Source organism: Phalacrocorax aristotelis, unplaced genomic scaffold (genome assembly GCF_949628215.1).
Source record: "Phalacrocorax aristotelis unplaced genomic scaffold, bGulAri2.1 scaffold_88, whole genome shotgun sequence".
In the NCBI taxonomy this organism is placed as follows: domain Eukaryota; kingdom Metazoa; phylum Chordata; class Aves; order Suliformes; family Phalacrocoracidae; genus Phalacrocorax; species Phalacrocorax aristotelis.
This window is the reverse complement of record NW_027441295.1, coordinates 271,925-291,805: the sequence shown is the minus strand read 5'-3', so window position 1 is coordinate 291,805 and position 19,881 is coordinate 271,925. Positions and strand designations below refer to the sequence as shown.

Sequence of the window (19,881 nt, the reverse complement as noted above, 5' to 3'; positions counted from 1 at the left end):
ATAATGTACATACAGTGCACAGTATCCTGTGCTGCTAAAAGTTGGTCTAGGCGTGATTGATCCTGTATTACCACTTGTGATAATAATTTGAATTCCTCTGTAGGTCTGTGGCGTGTGGAGGTTCCCTGCGCTTCACGCTGAGGCCCCTCTCAGTTTGTGGCAGACTCCAGAATTGTGGGCACGGCTACAGGTGTGCTCACTGAGATGGGCCGGAGTTTGCTGGCGGATTGCAGCTCGCTTAGGGAACTGCAGAATGGCAGGGGCTTCAGTCACCTGCAGGAGCTCTGCATATGCAGCTTTGCCCTGGCACATCCTGAGCACAGAATTCCCGTGGCCACCACAGGAACATCAGGCATGCTGAGCTCACAGCCGTGCCACGCCCTTTGGTCCAAAAGCTTCTGTTTCTTCGCACAGGCGTTAGGCAGGACTGGGGTCCCTCTGGTTGTACGTAATGGCCTCCCTGCTGGCAGCTGGGAGCGTCAGTATGTGTGGCATCTCCTTCAGCGGCCAGTCGTGCCTTCAGCTAGGAGGCTGTGGCTGTGCCACAAACAATTGCCTATGTATATGTATATACACGCATGTAGCTTAGCTCGTGGCAGGAGCTAAGGAGGCAGGACACGCGGGTGGTGCCGAGTGTCCCAGGAGGCACAGCATCTCCTGCTGACTCGCTGTGAATGGCCCCTGCCCCCCTCCTCTGGCATCATCCGGGGAGAGTGGTGGCACCTGGGCACAGCGCCTTGGCACAGCCGAGAATGCGGTCGTGCAGCTGCGGGAGGCTTGCTTGCTGCTCCGCCACGGTCTCTCTGATGGCCTCCCCTCTGCCGTCTGGCAGCTGTGGGGCCGCCTGCGCGTATGCCCCGGCCTCCCTTTCCGCTGGGAAACCCTGGCTGCCGTCAGGGGTGAGGGGCCTGGCTTCACGTGCCGGAGCTCTCACCCAGCCCAGGGAACGTGGCAGCTCAGGAGCTGCTGGCTCTGCCAGAGGCAGGCTGCTGTCCGTCGCAGGCGCTGTGCGGATGGAGGGAAGGGAGAGCTGGAGGGCTCCCGTGTCCGAGGTGGGACACCTCGGGGCTTGAGGAGGGAGTAAGGGAGCAAGAAAGGAGCCAGCCTACTGGGAAGATGGCGACAGGCTGCGTAGCTGCAGGGGAAAGGACCAGTGCTAGCAACGAGCTGTGCGTGCGGAGGCAGCTGGTCCTGGGGAAGGGGGGAAGCAGCTGCAAATTCAGCAACAGGTCGCTGAAGCGCCTCCCTTCGGCACTGTCCTCAGAGAAGTGGGGTGGCGCTGGCTGCCTGGGAGGCAGCGTGTGTCACTGTGGCTCAGCAGGCGATGACATAGGGAGGATGTCACTGTCAGGCGATTGTGACCACCGCTGTGGGTGCAGAGGGTCAGTCGTCCCGCGCAGAGGCTCCAGGCTCAGTGTGCAACTCGCACTGAGCGGCGAGGTCCTCATCCTCCTGAGGTACCCCGTGTGCCACAGGGTGCTGATGATGGCTTCTGCCTGGGAGAGGAAATACCACCACTCAGACCTGGAGAAAGCAGCAGCTTTCCTCCCCGGTCTCCTTGCTGAGGACTCCCTTCAGAGCAACTGTTACTCTCAGCCTATCGACGGAGTGCTGCTCTTTGCGGATATATCAGGTGGGGCGAGCAGGGAGGAGCAACCACGGCCGCGAGCCCTTTTGGGACACAGCAGGCCCTTTGGAGCCCTGCCCTGCCCCTCATACAGAGGGGCCATCTTGTCACTGCTGCACTCTTCTGCTGAGATGCCCAAAGAGAGCGGGATGCCTTATCTTGGGTGGTCAACCACTGCTGCCAGCAGCACTGAGCTGGGGCATGGGAAGGTGTGACCTACAGGCTCTCAGGCCGGGCAGCGTGGAACTGGCTGGCAGGTCCTTTGGCCCACAAGGGTGTTTCCTGATTTCTGGGTGTTCCTGTTGCAGCTTTCACTACGTTGACAGAGAAATTCATACAGAGGAGCGGCACGGAGAGGGGCACTGATGAGCTGGTGCAAACCCTCAACTGCTACCTGTGTGACATTTTGGAGGGTAAGAGCCATGCTGCAGGACTGCCTGGCATCAGGTCATGAGGCCGCTGCCGGAGGGTGGAGGCAGGCAGGCTGGGCAGCCTGGTCCTGCCTCCTTGGAAGGCGCGGGGCTGTCTGTGGCCCAGAGGATCAGTGAGAGCAGCCAGGGTCTTGTGGAGGGTCAGGAGCAGCTCAGGTCCTCTGTGCTCCCCGCTGTGGCCGAGGAGGCACCTGCTTTCTCAGCAGCCCCCTCTGCGCCTGTGGCGTGAACGCCTGGCTCAGTGACGTGTTAGGGCCCAGAGCAGGCTGAGGGCATCCAGCAAGTGCCAGCGTGCGAGCGACTGGAGGATGCTGGCACTGGCGTCCGCGTTTGTGCGCGTGTCCGTGTGCGCGCACGAGCGTGTGGGGGTGTGTGAGAGACCCTCACAAGCCCCTTTCCGCAGGGGACATCTTGACCCTTCTGAGCTGACTGTGAGCACATTGCGGCCACCCCTTTGGCAGCACTTGTAGAGTAAAAGCAAGAGTGTGGTCAAAGATGCTGAAGGCTCTGGAGCATCTCTCCTACAAGGAAGGGCTGAGAGAGCTGGGACAGTTTAGCCTAGAGAAGAGAAGGCTCGGGGGGGATCTTGGGAATGTGTCTAAAACCTGAGGGAGGGTGCAAAGAGGACAGAGCCAGGCTCTTTCCAGTGGTGCCCAGTGTCAGGACCAGAGGGCACGCCACGGGCACGCCCTGAAACACAGGAGGTTTCCCTCTGTACATCAGGAAACACTTTTTGACTGTGAGGATGAGTGGGCGCTGGCACAGGTTGCCCAGGGAGGTTGTGGAGTCTCCCTGCTCAGAGCTATTCAGAAGCGATCTAGCCGCTGTCCTGGGCAGCTGGCTCTGTGCAGCCCTGCTTGAGCAGCAGGGTTGGACCAGGTGGACCGCAGAGGCTCCTTCTGGCCTCCAGCCTTCCCAGCTTTGGAGGCGTCCCGAGGCCCTGCCTCCCTGCGTGCTGCGCGGGTACCAGGGCTGTGGCCACTGTGAGGCGGGGAGGCAGGCCGGAGTGGTGCTTTCCTGAGCTGTGCCCCACGGGGCGCCCGCGCCCAGGTGCTCCTGTCCCGGCAGAGGGGCTTGCTCTGTGCCTTCTGCAAGAAGGTGGCCACATGACTCCTCCTTTCCTTCCCTCTGTCCACAGAGGTGCTGACTTTTGGCGGAGACATCTTGAAGTTTGCCGGTATGTACTTTGGACAACGATGCCCACGTGTACGGGTCTGCAGCATTTAGCTGTTGTGGCGGCCGTTTGCCGTGCTCTCCTTCGCAAGAGGCTCTGTGCAGCACCTTGAGCCAGCTTTCTGGCCATGCACGCACACCCCCCGCAGTGCCCTTTCTCCAGGCTCCTCTTTCTTTCCCCCCGGGGCTGCCTGCGGTTTGGCTTTGGCCAAGGGCTGTGGCTCCCCTCACTCGGTCCCCTCTTGCGGGGCCCTGTGCTGCGGGCGGGGGCAAGGAAGCACGCACATATAAAGCACATATATAAAGCTATAAAGCAGAGCCAAAGGTGTGTGTCGGGGTGCTGGTGAGGGGCAGGGAGGCCCTGGTGATGGCAGAGCTTGGGCTGCCGGGCTGCGAGGGGAGGAGGAGTCCCTGACGTGCTGCAGCTGCAGAGGAGCGCTCGGGGCAGGGGGTGCTGCTGCTGCCGTCTGGCTGCTGCTGTGGCTGGCCCGGGAGAGGAGAGGTGTCCCGGTGCCCAGGGTGTGGTCCTCCCGGGCAACGCCCTGCCACGAGCCCATCTTCCTCAGCACGTCGGCCCGCTTATGCCACCGAGTGGAGTGTGGGGAGAGGCAGGTCTCAGCAGAGCCTTCACTTCCCCTCGCTTTCCCCAGGGGATGCTGTGCTGGTGCTGTGGAGAACATCGCACCGGGAGCTGGCTAAGACCATCAGCCTGGTGCTGCAATGTAGCCGGCAGATCCAGAAGAAGTATGGGAGTCGTGACACGCCCGTGGGTCAGAAGGTCCGACTGAAGATAGGTACGGGCGCTGTGCCAGGCGCAGATGCGTGGCACTCTCACGCGCCACAGGGTGCTTCTCCCGGGCAGGGAATGCGGGGATCCCTGCTGGGGCCAGTGCCAAAGGAAAGCATCTCCTGTGAGCATTCAAGGGGCCAGCGGTAGTCGGAGCAGGGACGGGAGACCAGGACTGCTGGTCTTGCATGCGTTTCCAGACGCAGAGGAAGCTTAAGCCTAAGGCAGAGCGGGTGTCAGATCAAGTATTAGGGTCTTTGCATGTCTGCTTTAGCGCGGGTGTCTGCGGGAGGTAGTTACCCTTTCCTTTTTTCAGGCGGGGGCAGCTTTGCATCCTTTCCCCTGCTGGATTCTCCCCTGCCTTTCACAAAGAGCAAAAGGGAACTGCTTTGCTCACGGCTGGGAGAAGGGCTTTTGCAGGCTGTTAGGTTTTCTCCAGCAGACAGCTACAACCTACCTGCGTGTAAACGCAGCAGGTGGTGATCAAGCCCGCTGGTTTGCTGGGCTTCTGGGGCAGGCAGGCAGCTGGGTAAGATGCCCGGCACTCTCAACGCCTTGCCAATGCCAAATTTGTTTGTCTATTTCTGGACACCTGTTTCATGGAGCCGTGTCAGTATCCCCCGAGGAGGACGGAGGATGTCCTCCCCCTCCATAATGGCCGCCTCCCCGCTGGGCTTCAGATTAGGTTCTGAACAGCTGAGATGCTGGGGAGCGCAGAGCTCAAAATGTTCTCCGTGTCAGTTTGCTTCTCCCGCTCTCTCTCCCCAGGGATCTCTGCAGCGCCCATGAGCCTTGTGGTTTTTGGAGACAGGGATTGGCGGTACTTCTGTATCTGTGGCCAGGCCCTGCATGAAGTTTGTGAGGCCCATGAGCTTGCAAACCCGGGTGATGTTGTCCTCTCGGCCACCTCCTGGGAGCTCTGTGAGCAGCACCGGCTCAGGACCAAGCATCTTGCAGGCAAAAGAGCTGTGAAGGTAGGTGGATGGGACGGCGTCTCGAGCCATTGTGAGGACCTGGGGCCTGGACATGAAGGAGGGAGGTGTCAGAAGGCTGAGGCGCCGAGCATGGGGAGAATTGTAGCAGTGAACATGGGCAGGCAGCTGAAGGTGTTGTCCCTCCATCTCAGGGGTAACTGTGTGCTGGGCTTGCTTGGTTTGAGGGGTCGGGAGGCACTGGCAGGCTTTTGGCCCCACCAGCAATGTCCTGTGTGGGTCACGGAGCTGTTGCTGACAGCTGGGGGATGCTTGCGTGATGCCTGCCCAGCTCCGGTGCTTCTGAGGAAGCACTGCTGTCCCATCCAGCCAGGTGGGCTTGTTCTCCCCTTTTCTGGGCAGTGACGGTGAGGGCAGGCTCTGTCCCCTGGAGTCCTGGGGCGGCCAGTGGCAGTTCTCTGATTCTGTGTGTCTTCAGGTTACGGGCATGGATCAGATGTCTCGGTCAGAACGCCAAGAAGCGTTGCGCAAGCTTGTACGACACCCATTGAGCCACCGCTTGGAAGGGGAAGGTGCGTGCCAACTTCACCTTGTTCTGTGATTGCCTGCAAAGGTGGGGCCTGGCTGCTTCAGGGGCCAGAGGGGAACCACCCCAGCCCTCTTCCCCCTTTCAGTTAGCGCCCCTGCTTTTGTCCCTCCTGTGCATCAGCTGGGGCAGTCACTGCTGCCGCTGCCGCCTCCTCCTTCCAGGGGACAGCTCTGCCCTGAGTGTCAGCAGGTGGCAACATGAGCAAAGGCAGAAGACTCTTTCTCCCCCGTTTCCAGTGCCAGCCCCTGCTTTCCAACACCTCCTAGTGCCATCCTTCGAGCGACCACCTGCGTTTTCTCTCCTCAGGGGCCATGAGGCCTACTCGTGTCTTGTCCAACCGTCCTAAATTGGTGGAGATGTTTCGGAAGTACATACCAGAAGCTGCTCTCAGGAAGGTACGTCCAGGCCACCACTGCTGGGGCTGCATTTTTGGCGGGCAGAAAAGAGGTGCATTGCACAGATGGAGTTCTCAGGAGAAGAGAAAACCAAAGAAAATGCACCCTGAGACAAGAACATGGGCAAACTGAGCCAAGGGGCACCCAGGCTGCACCAGTGCGTGCCTTGTCCTCCTTTGTGTGCCTTGTCCTCCTTTGTAATTTGTGTTATGGTTCGGTACCTGCCTGCCGCAGGCTGGTGAAGCCTGCCCGCCATGTGCACGGAGAGGAGGATTTCCCCCCTTCCTCCAGTAGTACCTGCAGGCTATTGCCGGTACGCCTGCTCTCCCTCGGCATCTGGTGTGGGCAGTAAGCCCGTGGGAGAGCAGGCTGGTGAAGCCCGTGTGCTCTTGTCTTCCAGCTTGACGACAGACTGCCGCTGGACCTCTTCTCTGAGCTACGGCCAGTCACCAGCCTCTTTGTCCACCTGCAGTTGTCTGCAGATATCATCAGCACAGCAGAAGTCTTTGAGTTCCTCCACAGTGCCAGCAGGATGTTGCTAGAAATCCTCTCTCCTCACAAGGGCGAAGTCAACAAAGTCCTCCTGTGCGATAAAGTGAGTGTGTGCGTGAGCAATCGCCTCCCCGCAGCCCGAGAGGGTGGTCGGTGAGCAAGAGGGGGTGATTCCCTCTGAGGCATTGTAGCAAGATGTGCCGCTTCTGTCCTTGGCAGGGCTGCACGTTCCTCTGTGTGTTTGGACTCATTGGAGAAAAGCTGCCCTACAAGAGCCTGCACGCCTTGCAGAGCGCTGTTCAGATCTTCAACTCCTTCTCGACGATGTTTGGGGGAAAAAAGTGAGCATGTGGCAGGGGGCGTGGGTGTGCCGGGTGCCTAGGACAGTGCAAGGGGGCTTACCCGAAAGAGACGTGCCTTCTAGCTTGCCCTCCCTCGTCCCTGGCAGGAAGGAAGCAGTGCCCTGAGAGGTGGCAGGCGAGCCATGGCTGAGGCCCATGGCAGCCAGGCAGAGCCCCTCCAAGCACACCGTGCTAGCCCTCGCACCGGAACGAGCCCTCACGAGGGCGAGAGGCTCTTCAGTGCCAGAGACAGGCCCTTCCGAGCAACTGGCCCATGAACAGGGCTGGGGCCCAACCACCTGATCTCAAGTTTCTGTCACCGCAGGTGGTGACGCTGTGGGCGCCTTCTTCCCTCCCTCTTTGCTCACGAGAGGGCCGTGGCCTTCTGCCGGTCGCATCTCAGGGAAAGAGGCCTCAGGGGAAGTGTCCAAAACTCTGCCCATGTCCCTTGTCCCTTGCAACGCACGTATATTGCGTCCCTGAGCTCTCCAGGCCCCCAAGGCCCGCGCTGGCAGGGCAGGATGGCAGGTGGCCCAGGCTAGGGCCGAGGGGAGGTGCGGGAGGGGATGAAGCTGGGCGGGCAGGACTGTGCGTGGGGCGCTGCTGAAGCTGCGCTGTTTCCCTGTGTGCCAGGGCAGTGTCCGTTGCCGTTACCAGCGGGATGGTGTTCTGCGGCATCACCGGCCACCCTCTGAGGAATGAATACACAGGTAGGAGGCGTGTGCCTGAGGCGCGGAAGGTTGGCCTGGGCCTGCTTAAGCACAGCAGTCTGGAAGAGGAAGGCGGGCTGGGAGAGGGCTTGCCCAGCAGCCACTCAGGAACGGCCCAGGCGGTGCTGGTCCTGGCCTGGGGTGGGAGAACGGGCTCCATGGCCGATTGTTCCCCTGGGTTCTGCTGACCCCGCTGTGGCGTTGGCCTGTGCCAGAGGGGAGGCAGCCCTTGGCGTGGCAGGGCGCCGCGGGGCTGGTGGCACAGGTACATCAACGCGTGCTCTCTCTCTGTCTCTCTCCCTGGCAGTCCTTGGCCAGAAGGTGAATTTGGCAGCCCGGATGATGGTGCGCTACCCTGGGCTGGTGTCCTGTGATGCAGCGACTTATGCCGCCTCTCGGCTGCCCCCTTACTACTTCAAGGAGCTGCCAGAGAGAAAAATGAAAGGCATTATCCGTCCTGGCACTATCTATCAATATGTGGGAGTCACCAAGGCGAGGTAAGTGTCCTCTGAGAGGGCTGGATGAAGGGACGGTGGCACCAAGGGTGCAGCCTCGGCGAGCAAAGAGGAGTTGTGCAGCGAGAGACCAAGCTGGTCTGCCTTCCCAGTTGCTGAGATGGTCAGAAGCCCTGGCGTGGGAGGCTTTTTGCCCCTCTCCCGTGCTGCCTCCTGCTGCTGAGAGAGCGGGAGTGAAGCCACAGGGATTGGGAAGATTCTGCTGTCTGGGTAGATGCAAGGTGGCCTTGCAGGCTCCGCCCAAATGGCTTTCGACTGTGCTTTCCATGCTGTGCTTGCTCCACCATGTGCCCTGGTAATGACCCAAGGAGTTTTTTGTCCCAGCTGCTTCCGAGCAGGAAGCTTTGGGCCAGTCTGGTTCCCATGGGGAAAGGTGGACCATTGGGACACTCTTCCTCATGTCTTCCTGCTGAAATCTCAGCTCTTCCTCTGGGCCAGGATTTGCCCTTCTCTTTGGGTGACGGTTTGAATGTTAACATTGCCATCTCTTTGAACTACAGGAAGACTTGAGGCAAAGGTGCCAGGTACTTGGCATCCCAACCCGTTCAGGGACACAAGTCCTCCTTTCCAAGACACTTGTTTTTCTTGGCCAACGTGGTAAAGCTGTCTGCTAGGCAACAGCACACCCTGGCTTCTTTCACGTGTCTCCGAGTTCTCTGGGTTTGGCCCATGGTGATGAACTCTCGATACGTTCTCCCACCCTGCTGCGGTCGTTGGGCTTCTTTATGCTTGAAGCTGTCCTAGCGTGCAGCTTGAACTTTGGCTGGGGGAGCGTGCAGGGGGTGACACGCTGCTCAAAAGAAAAGCCGGTACCCGAGGAACACGTCCTGCCCCTCCACGCCAGGCTGCTTCTCTATGTCCCCTGGCTTCTCCCCACCTCATTGACTTGTGTTTTCTTTTCCCCTGCTTCTAGCATACTTGACATGAGTCTCACCAAGGAGAGGTCAGAGTACGCTCCCTTGCTGGGTAGGTGGAGAACGCCGTGCTCTTCTGAACGCCACTTTCTTCCCCTTGGTAGCGCTTAGTGCCACGCTGGGTAGGGAGAAGCTTTTGCCAGGGATGGTGCTGCCTGCAGCGACCCTAAGGCAGTGCTGCCTGGTTCGTCCCTATTTGTTTGATATCTCTGGGGTGGAAAGCAGGGTGAGGTGCCTGGTGCTCCCCGCCGTGCTCCAGACCTGGTAGGAAGGTTCCTTTCTACTATGGAGCTGCTCAAGCCCGGGGGCTAAGCTGATCCTTGTCTTTGGGTTCAGGAGAGAGGTTTCCTTCTGCCAGACTGACGGAGAGTGTTTGTGGGTTCTAGCCCTTGTACTCCTCAGAGTTCCTTTCCTGGCAGCATCTGGGTGTAGATACGGAAACATCAGGACGCTCGGGATGCCTTTAATCGCTTGGTGCCTTGATGGAAGGAGGCCTGGGTGTAGGCAGGCTGTCATGTTATATGTGGTGGTGGGGAGGGAAACTGCGGTGGAGGGTGGCAGCAAAAGGGATGTCTCTTTGCTTTTCAGCACCCCCAGCAGCTCGTTTCCTTGTGTGTCTTCACAGGTCGGGAGAAGGAGATTGACCTTTTTGTCAGCTGCTTGAAAGCCTATAAGGATTTTGGGCAAAGCCACATCCTGGCATTTGAGGGCACGATGGGCTCCGGAAAGAGCCACTTACTTGCTGAACTGGCCTCTTTAGGCCAGGCTGCTGGCCACAGGTACAGGTTTTTGACCTGTAGCTTTGGGACACTGCCCCTGCCCATCCCCTGACAACCGTGGAACACTCCAGCCCCTCTGCCAGTGCGTTTGGCTCTTGGACTGCAGAGGCCTGAAAAAGCCTCCTGGAGACACTCCTTAGGAGCTCCTGCGTGCCCTGCTCCCACCTCTGCCTCTTTGGGGAGTTGGAGGCGGCTTCTTGAGCCACAGCCTTTCCTCCTTCACCTCTGGGCCAGGCACGGATAGTCGGGAAGAGCCCAGGCTCAGTGCTTTGCATCTGGCTCCAGACGCAACAGACAGCAGGGTGGCCAGCTCAGAAGCTCTGCTTGCCCTCTACCTGTTTCCCAGAAGGAGCACTGGGGCAGAAAAGCCTTCCTGTGCTCTGGGAGGCAGAGTGCTAAGGTCTGGAGCCCAAAGGCAAACTCACCACTTGCTCCATCCTTGCCTCTGAGCCCTGTGAGTTCCTGTGCAGGGGGGAAGTAGTGAGACCTGGGCTGGCGCTGCCGAGACACAGGGTCCGGACCTGGCTCTGCCAGTGGCTTGGCACCAGCTGCCCCTGTGTGCCCTTTCTCGTACGAGGAGTGAAAAGCGCGGGCTTCTCTGGGAAGCACTTTGAGATGGGTGGCTGAAGAGCCCCCTGCAAGGGCATCTCCACCCCTTTGGTCTTAGAAGGCTCGGGCTGTTGGGGATCTCAGTCCCTTTTGCTTTTGCACGGCAGGGTAGTTGCGATGGAACTGCTAGAGGTCAACGTGAGGCAGTCCTTCTCTGCCCTCCATAAGCTGATGGCCAAAGCCCTGGGCCTCCAGGACTGTGAACTGCGCAGTGACAAGGAGCGCGTGTTGCAGGCAAAGCTCGAAGGGATAATCGAAGAGAGCAGCTATTGCCTCCTCAACGGCATTTTCTTTGTCGAGGTGAGAGCGAGAGGCCTGCCAGAGACCCTGGGCAGAGGGCCTCTGCTTTAGGCTCCAGGTGAAGTCCCCACTGTGGCTTCTTGGCCCTGTGCTGGGGAGAGGGAGGGTGCTGAGGCCAGCAGAGGTGGTTTGCTCTGCGGTCTTGCTTGGTGGGGAGGTGTGCCTAGCCCCGGAGTGACCTTTCTCCCTGACTCTGCTTTTCCTGGCCAGTTTCCCGTTTCGGACAAGGTTCGCAAGATGTGTGAACCTCAAAGGCTAATGGAATTGCACTCGACGTGGGCAAAAGTGCTAGAGAAGGTGAGCATTTCTCCTTCCGACCTCCTGGTCAGAGAAGGAAAACAACCCCGCCCTCCCATAAAGCAATGTTCCCTGGAGGAAGAACGACGTCTTCCGCATTCCCTTGCCCAAGCTCCCTCCTTCTGCGGAGCAAGCGACATTAGGCGTGACCTTAAAGTCTCAAAGGAATTACGAGCCAGTCAGCATCTGAGCAGGGAACGGGTTGGGGAGAGACTTCCGAGAATCCTCTCAAGAGACAGAGGGTAAATCTCCTCCCCTGGAAGGCACTTGAAAATGCACCGGATTCCCCTCAGAACAACCTGGCTTTTTTTCAGGTCATGGGAGGAGAATTTGGCATATTTGTCATCGACAATGCCCATTTCATCGACCCTGCCTCCTGGAGTATCATGTCACCCGTGCTCCAAAACGTCTCCAGCTTCATGGTCATGAGCTTAGCCCCGGGCTATGTGAGAACAGAGGCCTTCTGCAAAGCCGCAGGAGACAGCGCAATGTCCCAGAACATCACCTATTGTCATCTGGACAAGCTGAAATCTTCAGCTGTGGTGCAGAAAGTCTGCCAGGACCTCGGAGTGGTCAGCATCTCCAGGGATCTAGCGAGGTAAGTGGGAGGCAGGGGAGCTCTTCCTGAGGGCTTGAACCGATGCAGAGCATGGGAGGGCATCAACGCCCCAGGAAAGGCAGCGCAGGGCGGCTAGAAGCATCACTGGCTCCCGTGAGTACTGGGCCCACGGGGGTTGCATATTATGCCTCGCCCTGGCAGGTGTGAGCTGAGAGCGGGCAACCCCCCAGACACAGAGCGTGGGAGGTGTCATCCCTTCGCTGTTGCGCAGGGAGGAAGGGAGGAAGAGTGCCGAGGCCAAGCGTGTCTGGGGTGCGAAACGGCCTTGGTCTAGGTGGCCGGGCTGTGGGGGAGATTCCCTGGGGCAGAGGTCCGTCCTGCTGCCAGGGAGGATCTAGGCTCCCGAGGAGAGGAAAGGCAGGGCTCGCTGCTCCGTGCTTTGGGCATTGTCCGCCTCTCTTTTGGCGTGGACTTCAGCCAAGGCTGGAGGTTCAGGGGGGCCCAAAAGGCCAAGCCAGCGCCCCTTTCAAAAGTGAGGTGTGGCTGTGACGGAGATGCTGGCTACTCTGTTATGCCCGAGGGAGTCGCGGCCCCCCTGAACGGTGTTCCACCTTACTTTCCTTGTGCTGCTCATTGCTGGGTCTGCCCCTGTCCAGGTTCCTGATCCAAAGAAGCTTGGGGATCCCGTATTACTGCGAGGAGCTGCTGCGCTGCCTTCGTCGCAACGACATGCTCTTGTTCCACACCCGGAGGCGGGGTGAAAAAGCAGAGGGCAGCTGGGAGAGCCTGATCGGTAAGCACCTTTGCTGCCGACTAGCGCGTTGCTGTGGCGCATTCTCTGCGGCACGGTCTTGCCCCGTCATTCCCCCGTGGATCTGGGCAGAGTCACATCTTGCAGCAGTGCAGAACTTGGCCTGGCAGAGGCGTGGGCTCCTGCGTGCCTTACCGTTGTGAGCCAAAGCAGGGGCTAGCGACTTCTGGTGGCTTGGAGGGGCCTAAATTCCTGGGGCAGGAGTTGGGTGCTAAAACGCGGGGGAAATCGTTCCGGAGCACATTTGATCCTGGTGTTTCTTAGGCATTCTAATGGGCCTGTAATTTACCTTGGCCATAGGGCAGCTCCCTTGAGAACAAATCCCAGCTTGAGGTGAGGGACAGGCCCAGGAATCTTGAATCCAAAACCATAAAATCCCCACAAGGGTGCCGGTCACAGAAGAAAAGGATGGTAATAGAAGTTTCCCAATTTCCCTGGCTGTGGAGACTGTTTGGGAAAGCTGGTGTGAAGGCAGAACATCTTTGGGAGGGCTCTATAATCACAGAATCATTATAGAATCAGTAAGGTTGAAAAACACCTCTAAGATCGTCAAGTCCAACTGTCAGCCCAACACCTCCTAAACCATGTCCCGAAAGACGCGCTTGCAGCGGAAACTGTCTTGCAGCAACGTCGAGCTCCAGCGCAGGGAGTGATGGCAGGGTCTGCACCATCAGACCGGACGTGAACCTGGAGAACACCGTGCTGCCCGTCACCTTGAAAGGTGAGGGTCCGAGCGCCGCTCTGGCGGCTCGCAGCTGTGCTGGGGCCCCTTCGCGGGGCATCAGCTAGAGGGAGGCTAGGCATCTGTGTGCTGCAGAGTCACCCTCTCAGCTTGGGAACTGTCGATGAGTGTCCCTCCTCTCTAGCCACCCCCATTTGTATGATCCTGGAAGAAATGTCACGCTAAAGCATTCCTGCTGTAAAGCGGTTTTGTCCAAAAAGAACAGGAAGAAATGGAAAAGAAAGGAGTAGTATCGTCTGGCCACGTTCAGACAATCGTTGTGTGGAGCTCCGAGTCCACCTCTGGGCTGGGGAAAGTTCTCTGTTCTCTGTGCGCACTGTAGGGCAAAAACCTACTCCAGACCTGGTAGGGCGCATCATGGGCTGCATGGACCTGCTGGGTCCTGCCCTCCTCACCCTTGGTGGGGGAGCGTGCGTTTGAGCGTCTCGCTTTTCCCCAGGCCTTGTGGCCGGTGGCTGCAGCAGGAGCGGAGCCATTTTGAAGACGCCTGCCCTGGGTTGCGATTGCCCAGCAGGTGCAGTCCCGAGGAGAGGAGGCCAACATCTACCCCGTTTCCTGTGTTGAAACTCTCCAGCCTGAGCATGGGGAAGAGGCGAGAGAGAGATGTGTTGCTTCTTTCTGGCAGAGATTGCGCTGTCTCAGCTGGACCAGCTAAAGCCGCTGAAGCAGACCGTTTTGAAGTATGCGGCTGTCATCGGGCCCGTGTTTACCACCCAGCTGCTCTTGCACGTCCTTCCGGCTGACATGAGGCACAAGGTGAATTGTGTGTTGACCATGCTGGTGAAGGACAACATCCTTAAGTGGCTGAAAAACACAGAGGTGCCAGAAGATGTCCAAGATCCTACCAAGAGGCCAGGCACCTCTGTGCAGGCGGAGAGCGGTAAGTGGTAGCAGTGAGGTGGACAAGGGAGCTCCCAGCTGTGTCCTGATGGGCTCCCCCGGGCATGGTGCGCTCCCCCCCTGCCCCCGCCCCCGGTGATGGCTGGGTGGAGCTCAGGCAGGCATGGCTGTTCTGGAGGGGTTGTGCAAAGATCTTACGAGCCGATCTCAAAGCACACGAGCTTTGTGGTGGAGGGGAGTTCCCACCAGCCGTCCCAAGTGCCTCTGCTCCGCGGCCTCCAGGCGCTGCTTATAGCGCAGGCATAGGAGGGCTTGTGGAACCCCTGACATCCTCTGCGGGCCGCCTGCAGCGTCCAGACCAAAGATGGCCTCCAGAGAGCCCCGGGCCCTTTGACAGGCTTTCACTCAGCTTTGATTCCCCTGTGGAGCAGGGCGGGAAGCTCAGGAGGCTGGGGACTGCCTTGCCAAGAGCAGGGAGAAAGCGCGGGCCAGGGCTCGCTTTGGCTGGCAGCAACATCCCCAGCTGCTGCCTGGAGCGCAGCTGAGCACTGTGTCCCCAGGGCCGTGCTAGCGTCAAGCAAGGCAAGCTGGGCCCTTCCACCCCGTGCTGCAAGGCTCGGTGTGCAGCAGTGCAGGTTTGCTGCCGAGGGTGCGCCCCAAGGCGTGACTTTGGTGTCCCGGCTGGGATGGCCCTGAGCCTTGGCCCCAGCTGGGGCTGATGCAAAGGCCCTTTGCCTTGCAGATGTGGAGACGCCCGCTCTGAGGATGACCGTGGTGCAGCAGTCTGGCGCTCTGGCCTTCCGTGTCGTGCTGCTGCAGGAGGCTGCCTACCAGCTGTGGCCCAAGAGACAGCGGGTCGCCTTGCACCGCACGTGTGCCGCCTTCCTGGAGCGGCACGCGCACAAATGCAAGAGCTGCGGCCAAGGAGAGTTTGTTGCCTTCCACCGCTTCGCCGTCACCAGCACCCAGGATGGAGGGAGGTGCCAGGGCTCTGCTGACCAGGGCGACTCACGCAGCTGGGAGACCTTGGTGCTTGCAGGAGAGCAGCTGAAGAGGGATAGGACCCACGCCACTGAGGGTATGCTGTGCGCCGTGCTCCACAGCCCGGGCCCTCCAGGAGCCCAGGGGTGTGTGCTGGGGATCGGGTGGGAGTAGATCTGCTAGGGACAAGCCCAGGAGGTGAGGATGACCACTGCAGGCTTTCCTCAGTGTGTTGGGACCCTTGCAAGGATCCTTGCAAGCCCCGCTGGGAGAGGGAGAGCAGCTCTTACCCCGGCGTACGCGAGGAGGTGTCTAACCCCCTGTGTTCTCGCCAGATGCTGAAGATGCACTGCGGCGGCAGCAGCAGGCTTTCATGGGGGAGGATTTTGGGTGAGCAGACCAGGTTTTGGTTATTTTTGAAGCCAGTGAGCACAGGGTCTCCACAGGAGGCAAAGGAAACTCGGGAATCTGGCTGCCGGTTGTGACTGTAGCTTAGGGAAGAGGCTGTCTGTGGGGTGGGAGCTGGGAGGAGATGGCCATGGAGATGAGAGAGTGCTTGAGGAAGCCCATGGGCTCAGGGCAATGGTCACACGTCACCGGAGCAGCCCTTGCTTTCCAGTTCCTACCGAGCAGCGCTGGCAAAATCTGCAGGGGAGGAGCACCTGCATGAGTCACGCCTGCCCGTGGCCTCACGCTCTGCTTTGAACAAAGGGCTTTTTCTGTCGTCTGTGTGGGGAGAAAGACCACTCTAAGTGATGCCTGTGTATTCTTTGCTCTCTTCTTCCCCTGGGAACCGTCCTCTGACTAGTGTGGCAGGGCGGCCTGTGGCAAAGAGCGAACAGACAACTGAGGTGCCCAGCAAGGCCGATGGGAAGGACAGCGGCGCATGCTCCTGTGAGTGCAAAGCCATCGTGGAATCGGTGCTGGTGCCTTTGGCTCGCCACTACATGGCAATGGGCGATGCTGCCAGAGCCTTCTACTACCTTCTGGAGTGTGCGGCTGCCTACCTGCATGTCTCCAACAGCGACATGGTGAGTTGCCCTGCTTGCCAGCACCCTCTGTGCACGGAGTCCTCTCAGTCGCCTGGCTCTGGGCAGGACAACTTCCCCGTTGCAACAGGGCATGCCTCTGTGGGGCCTCAGAAGGGAAACGCTGGGCTCAGACCCTGACTTCTTCCCCTGCTTTGCCTCTTCTGCGGCAAGAGGCACAGGGCACTGTGCCCTTAGGACAAGGGGCGTTAGCAGGGAGGCGGTCTGAAGGATCAGTGGTGCCTGCGCTCTGAGCCAGTGTGACTGTGTTTGAGCGGGCATCACCGAGGGGGAGGAACAGGCCCTCTTAAGACAGACGCCAGAGGCAAGGGGGAAGGGCAAGGCTGGCTGTGGGCTCTGCACCCACGCTCACCTGCTGCTCTCTGTGTGCTTGCACAAAGGCCCTCGTGAAGCTGAATGAAGCGGAGGTCCTGAGGAACTCCGTAGACAAGAAAGCGAATGTGATAGCCCGCTTTGAAGAGGCCACCTTCTTCAGCCTCAAAGGGGAGGTAAAGAGACGGAGAGGTCCGGCGGGATCTCCGGGGGGACAGAGCTGGACGCCTTCCCCAGTTGCAGGGGATGTCCCTGGGGCATCTGCAGCCACTGGCAGATTCCTGCAGTCTCTTGGGCCACTGGTCCCCATCGGGACGTTTCCCTTTTCCCTTGCAGGTCTGCTATCGTATGGGACGCATGGAGCTGGCAAAGAAAATGATCCTGGAGGCTTTGAGCCTGCTCAAAAGGAAGTTCCCCCGGACCACCGTTGGAGCCTTGGTCAAGTCTCAGGTGGAAAAGTTGCAGTGTGCCGCTTACGTTGCCAGAAGAGCAGCCTCCCTTCCGCAGGAGGCCCGGTAAGAAGCAGAAGTGAGAAGCCAGGGGAGGAAGAGCCATTTCCCACCTGGTCCCAAGCATCCAGGCCCAGAGCTGCTTGAGCCCAGTCTTGAGGCCACACCTAACCTGAGGCCGTAGTGCCAACACGCCCTCTCAAGCGGTCAGCTTCCCCCGGCGGCACATCTTTGTTTGCTGCCTTCTGCTCCAGCAGCCCTCCTTCCATCAGCCCCCTTTCCTCCGAGGAGGTGTAACCGGCTTGTCCACCGCCCTGCTTTCCCCCCGCCCTGGTTGCTTTAGCACTGTACAGCTAGAGCCTCTGGGCCCATCACTTTCTCTTGTGTGGCAGGAGGAAGAGGCTAGCCTGGCTGCTGCAGCAGAGCTGCTGCCTTTCCTTACTGGAGCAGCTCTTCAGCCTGGAGGGCACTTCCAGCAGGCAGACGTTCTCCCGCCTGGCAGCGCGCATGAAGGCCAACACGGACAGGGCAGCGGACTCCTGTCGGGCAGCAGATGCCCACCGCAGGGGTGGAGATGAACTAATCTAATTAAATACCTCTTTTATCATGACCTTTGCTGTCGGGCCTTTCTTTCCTAGGCACTGGGGAAAAATGTGGGGACATAGCACGCAGGTAGGTCATATGTCCCCTCCGCCGTCCCTTCCAGCTGGCAGCACTCCTTCTAGTGGCAGAATTCCTTTGGCTTGTCCCCTCCGGCTGCCTGCCAATGGCTTTGGCGTGAGAAGGGTTTGCATCTGGAGGTTCCCTGCGCTTCACGCTGAGGCCCCTCTCGGTTTGTGGCAGACTTCAGAATTGTGGGCACGGCTACAGGTGTGCTCACTGAGATGGGCCGGAGTTTGCTGGCGGATTGCAGCTCGCTTAGGGAACTGCAGAATGGCAGGGGCTTCAGTCACCTGCAGGAGCTCTGCATATGCAGCTTTGCCCTGGCACATCCTGAGCACAGAATTCCCGTGGCCACCGCAGGAACGAGGACTCTTCATAACCTTTACCACACAACAACCAAATTTCCCCACCAAAGGTTCTTCATGTTCTTCACGTTCAAAAGTGAACCACTTCTTTGTGGTGTAGAAAAACTCCCTGAGGCAACGGAGAGTTACAACTACATTCGATTGCAAATCACTTTGGTAGACACAGATTCAAGGTGTGACGTGATCCTTCTGAACCTTTACTTTCCCTGTTCCCAGCTTACTTAGATTTAAGAAATAAGACTTACAAAACGATGTCATTTTTTCACAAACATAAGTAACTCACAGGCTATACGCTTACGTCAGCACACAGCTTGCCTTTCCACCTCAAACTCTGAGATTTATCAGGTTGATCGGCAAACTAACACAGTGGAGCACCAACCCAACTCGTCTCTTTAGGCATCACCACCACACAAACGCTCGCTGCCAGTAATCCCACTGCAGCACTACAGACAAGCAAATCCCCACCTGGATTCTAGCAAGTCAAACCAAATCACGTTCTGGAAAGCTGAGTAATAAGGAAGTATTTATTTGTTGCATATTCTAAGGTGATAAAAATAGAGTGAATCTTGACGTTCCATTAAGTTAAGGTGACTCTTGTCTACGCTCAGATAAGGAGCCGAGGGGACAGGACTTTGTTTGAGTTTTGGGTTAGAGACGACAGGAAAAATTAGTGACATTGCACAGTGTATCCCATCTGCACAGGCACCATATTCAATTAGCAGAGATTGAAGGACTTCAGGCTGAAAGTCAATCTGTTAACCACCTCCCAGACCACTCAGTGAAGGCTGTTTTTTCCTACCCAAAGTCCAGAGAAAAGTGTGTTCTGCTCTAAAGTCACCGGCTTGCTAGTCCGAGACCGACGCCAGACTCTGCCTCCTCCCAGCGCTGCTCCACGCCAGCACAGCTCCGTCCTGCCGGCACTGGTGGCGGTTGGCTCCAACGGTCCGACCCCAACGGAAACTGGGCGGGGAGTCTCTCCAGTATGGCTCTGTGAGTCTTGCACTGGGGAGCCCAGAGCTGGACACAGCACAGGGGAAGGGTCACCTCCCTCCATCTCCTGTTGATGCCTTGCCTACTGCAGCCCAGGACTCAGTTAGCCGCCTGTGCCCCAGGAGCACTTTGCCGGCTCCAAACTGGTCAGCTGGGGGTCCACCATGTCCCCAGGAGTCTGCACAGCTGCTTTCCAGCTGGGTGTCCCCCAGCGTGTACTGGTGCAAGGGCTTGTTCCTTCCCAGGTGCGGGACTTTGCCCTTCCCCGGGGTGAGCTGCATGAGGGTCCTGTCAGCCCCTTTCTCCAGCCTCTCAGGGCCCCTCTGGTCGGCAGCACGACCCGCCGGCGCATGGGCCTCTCCTCCCACTTCTGTGCCACCTGCAAGCTGTCCGAGGGTACACTCTGCCCCATCAGCCAGATCACTGCATGTGAGCAGGGCTCACATAGTGCAGCGCAGGGCTTGCAGACGTGCACTTCGATATGGCATAACTTCTCACAGCAGGTTCAGAAATTTATTCAGTCTATTTTTTTGTTCTATATACAGCGCTTCCCCTTTTGCTTCCTGCAGGCTACTAAAAGCTGTTCAAACTGTCCCATTTTTCATTTGAACGTCACATCTCTTCACAGCGCTGGTGTTATGTGTCACACCGGGTCAGGTTGTACTCTCACATAGATGGTTAGACAGGGGGTAGCCTAGATTTAAAACCACCCTCCTGGGCACTGTCTCGCACACACTGGGGACCCCGGCAGGCTCTCCGGGGTGCCGCCTTTCCCGCAGTGCCGACTCTTGTGGCCGCTGCCTGTCCTTCCCTGCAGTGCTGCCTGCACCCACCTGCTGCGGCTGTCCTTGGGAAGGGCGCTGGAGCTGAGAGAGGCCTTGGGAGAGGCGGAGGGGGAAGCTCTTCTCCAGAGACTTGCCAGCAACTCTGCAGAGCGTCCCTTTTCCAGCCCATGAGACGCTCTGTGTGACAAGGGAAGGTGCCCGTTGGTCCAAGGGATGAGGCCCTGCAGGGCTCCCATCAGGGTCCTTTGACGTGCCCATCCTCCAGCCGCCCCTCCAGGGGCTGGGGGCTCTCATCTACGTCCGCAGGCAATGTCTCAGCTGCCCAGGGATGTTGAAAACAGGGAAAGACATCGGCTGTTTATGTGAATAGCATGTCCCTTCTCCCCAGGGAAGGCGGTCTGCACCTGGAGATTGTGTGTAAATATTCACGATGCTGTTAATGCT

At 58.7% G+C, this 19,881-nt stretch overlaps 1 protein-coding gene across 1 annotated transcript; it reads left to right on the top strand.

Moving 5' to 3' along the window:
- Positions 1 to 1,116: 1,116 nt before the first annotated feature.
- LOC142051303 (adenylate cyclase type 10-like) lies at positions 1,117 to 17,243 on the top strand. Its single transcript, XM_075080445.1, has 26 exons — positions 1,117 to 1,268; positions 1,476 to 1,633; positions 1,936 to 2,040; positions 3,197 to 3,235; positions 3,882 to 4,025; positions 4,787 to 4,992; positions 5,429 to 5,522; positions 5,846 to 5,934; positions 6,335 to 6,529; positions 6,646 to 6,767; positions 7,401 to 7,477; positions 7,785 to 7,974; positions 8,906 to 8,958; positions 9,532 to 9,685; positions 10,402 to 10,594; positions 10,805 to 10,891; positions 11,206 to 11,489; positions 12,107 to 12,243; positions 12,887 to 12,982; positions 13,629 to 13,883; positions 14,586 to 14,921; positions 15,160 to 15,214; positions 15,633 to 15,855; positions 16,254 to 16,361; positions 16,522 to 16,700; positions 17,027 to 17,243. Exons 1-26 carry the CDS (start codon positions 1,117 to 1,119, stop codon positions 17,220 to 17,222), a joined length of 3,927 nt encoding a protein of 1,308 aa, XP_074936546.1. The 3' UTR covers positions 17,223 to 17,243.
- Positions 17,244 to 19,881: the final 2,638 nt, after the last annotated feature.

Bases quoted from the DNA above. Each gene is read 5' to 3' on its own strand.
- LOC142051303 (XM_075080445.1), top strand. From the start codon at position 1,117: ATGGCGACAGGCTGCGTAGCTGCAGGGGAAAGGACCAGTGCTAGCAAC. The intron at 4,993-5,428 runs GTAGGTGGATGG...GTGTGTCTTCAG, and splicing joins CAGGCAAAAGAGCTGTGAAG to GTTACGGGCATGGATCAGAT. The intron at 12,983-13,628 runs GTGAGGGTCCGA...TCTTTCTGGCAG, and splicing joins GCTGCCCGTCACCTTGAAAG to AGATTGCGCTGTCTCAGCTG.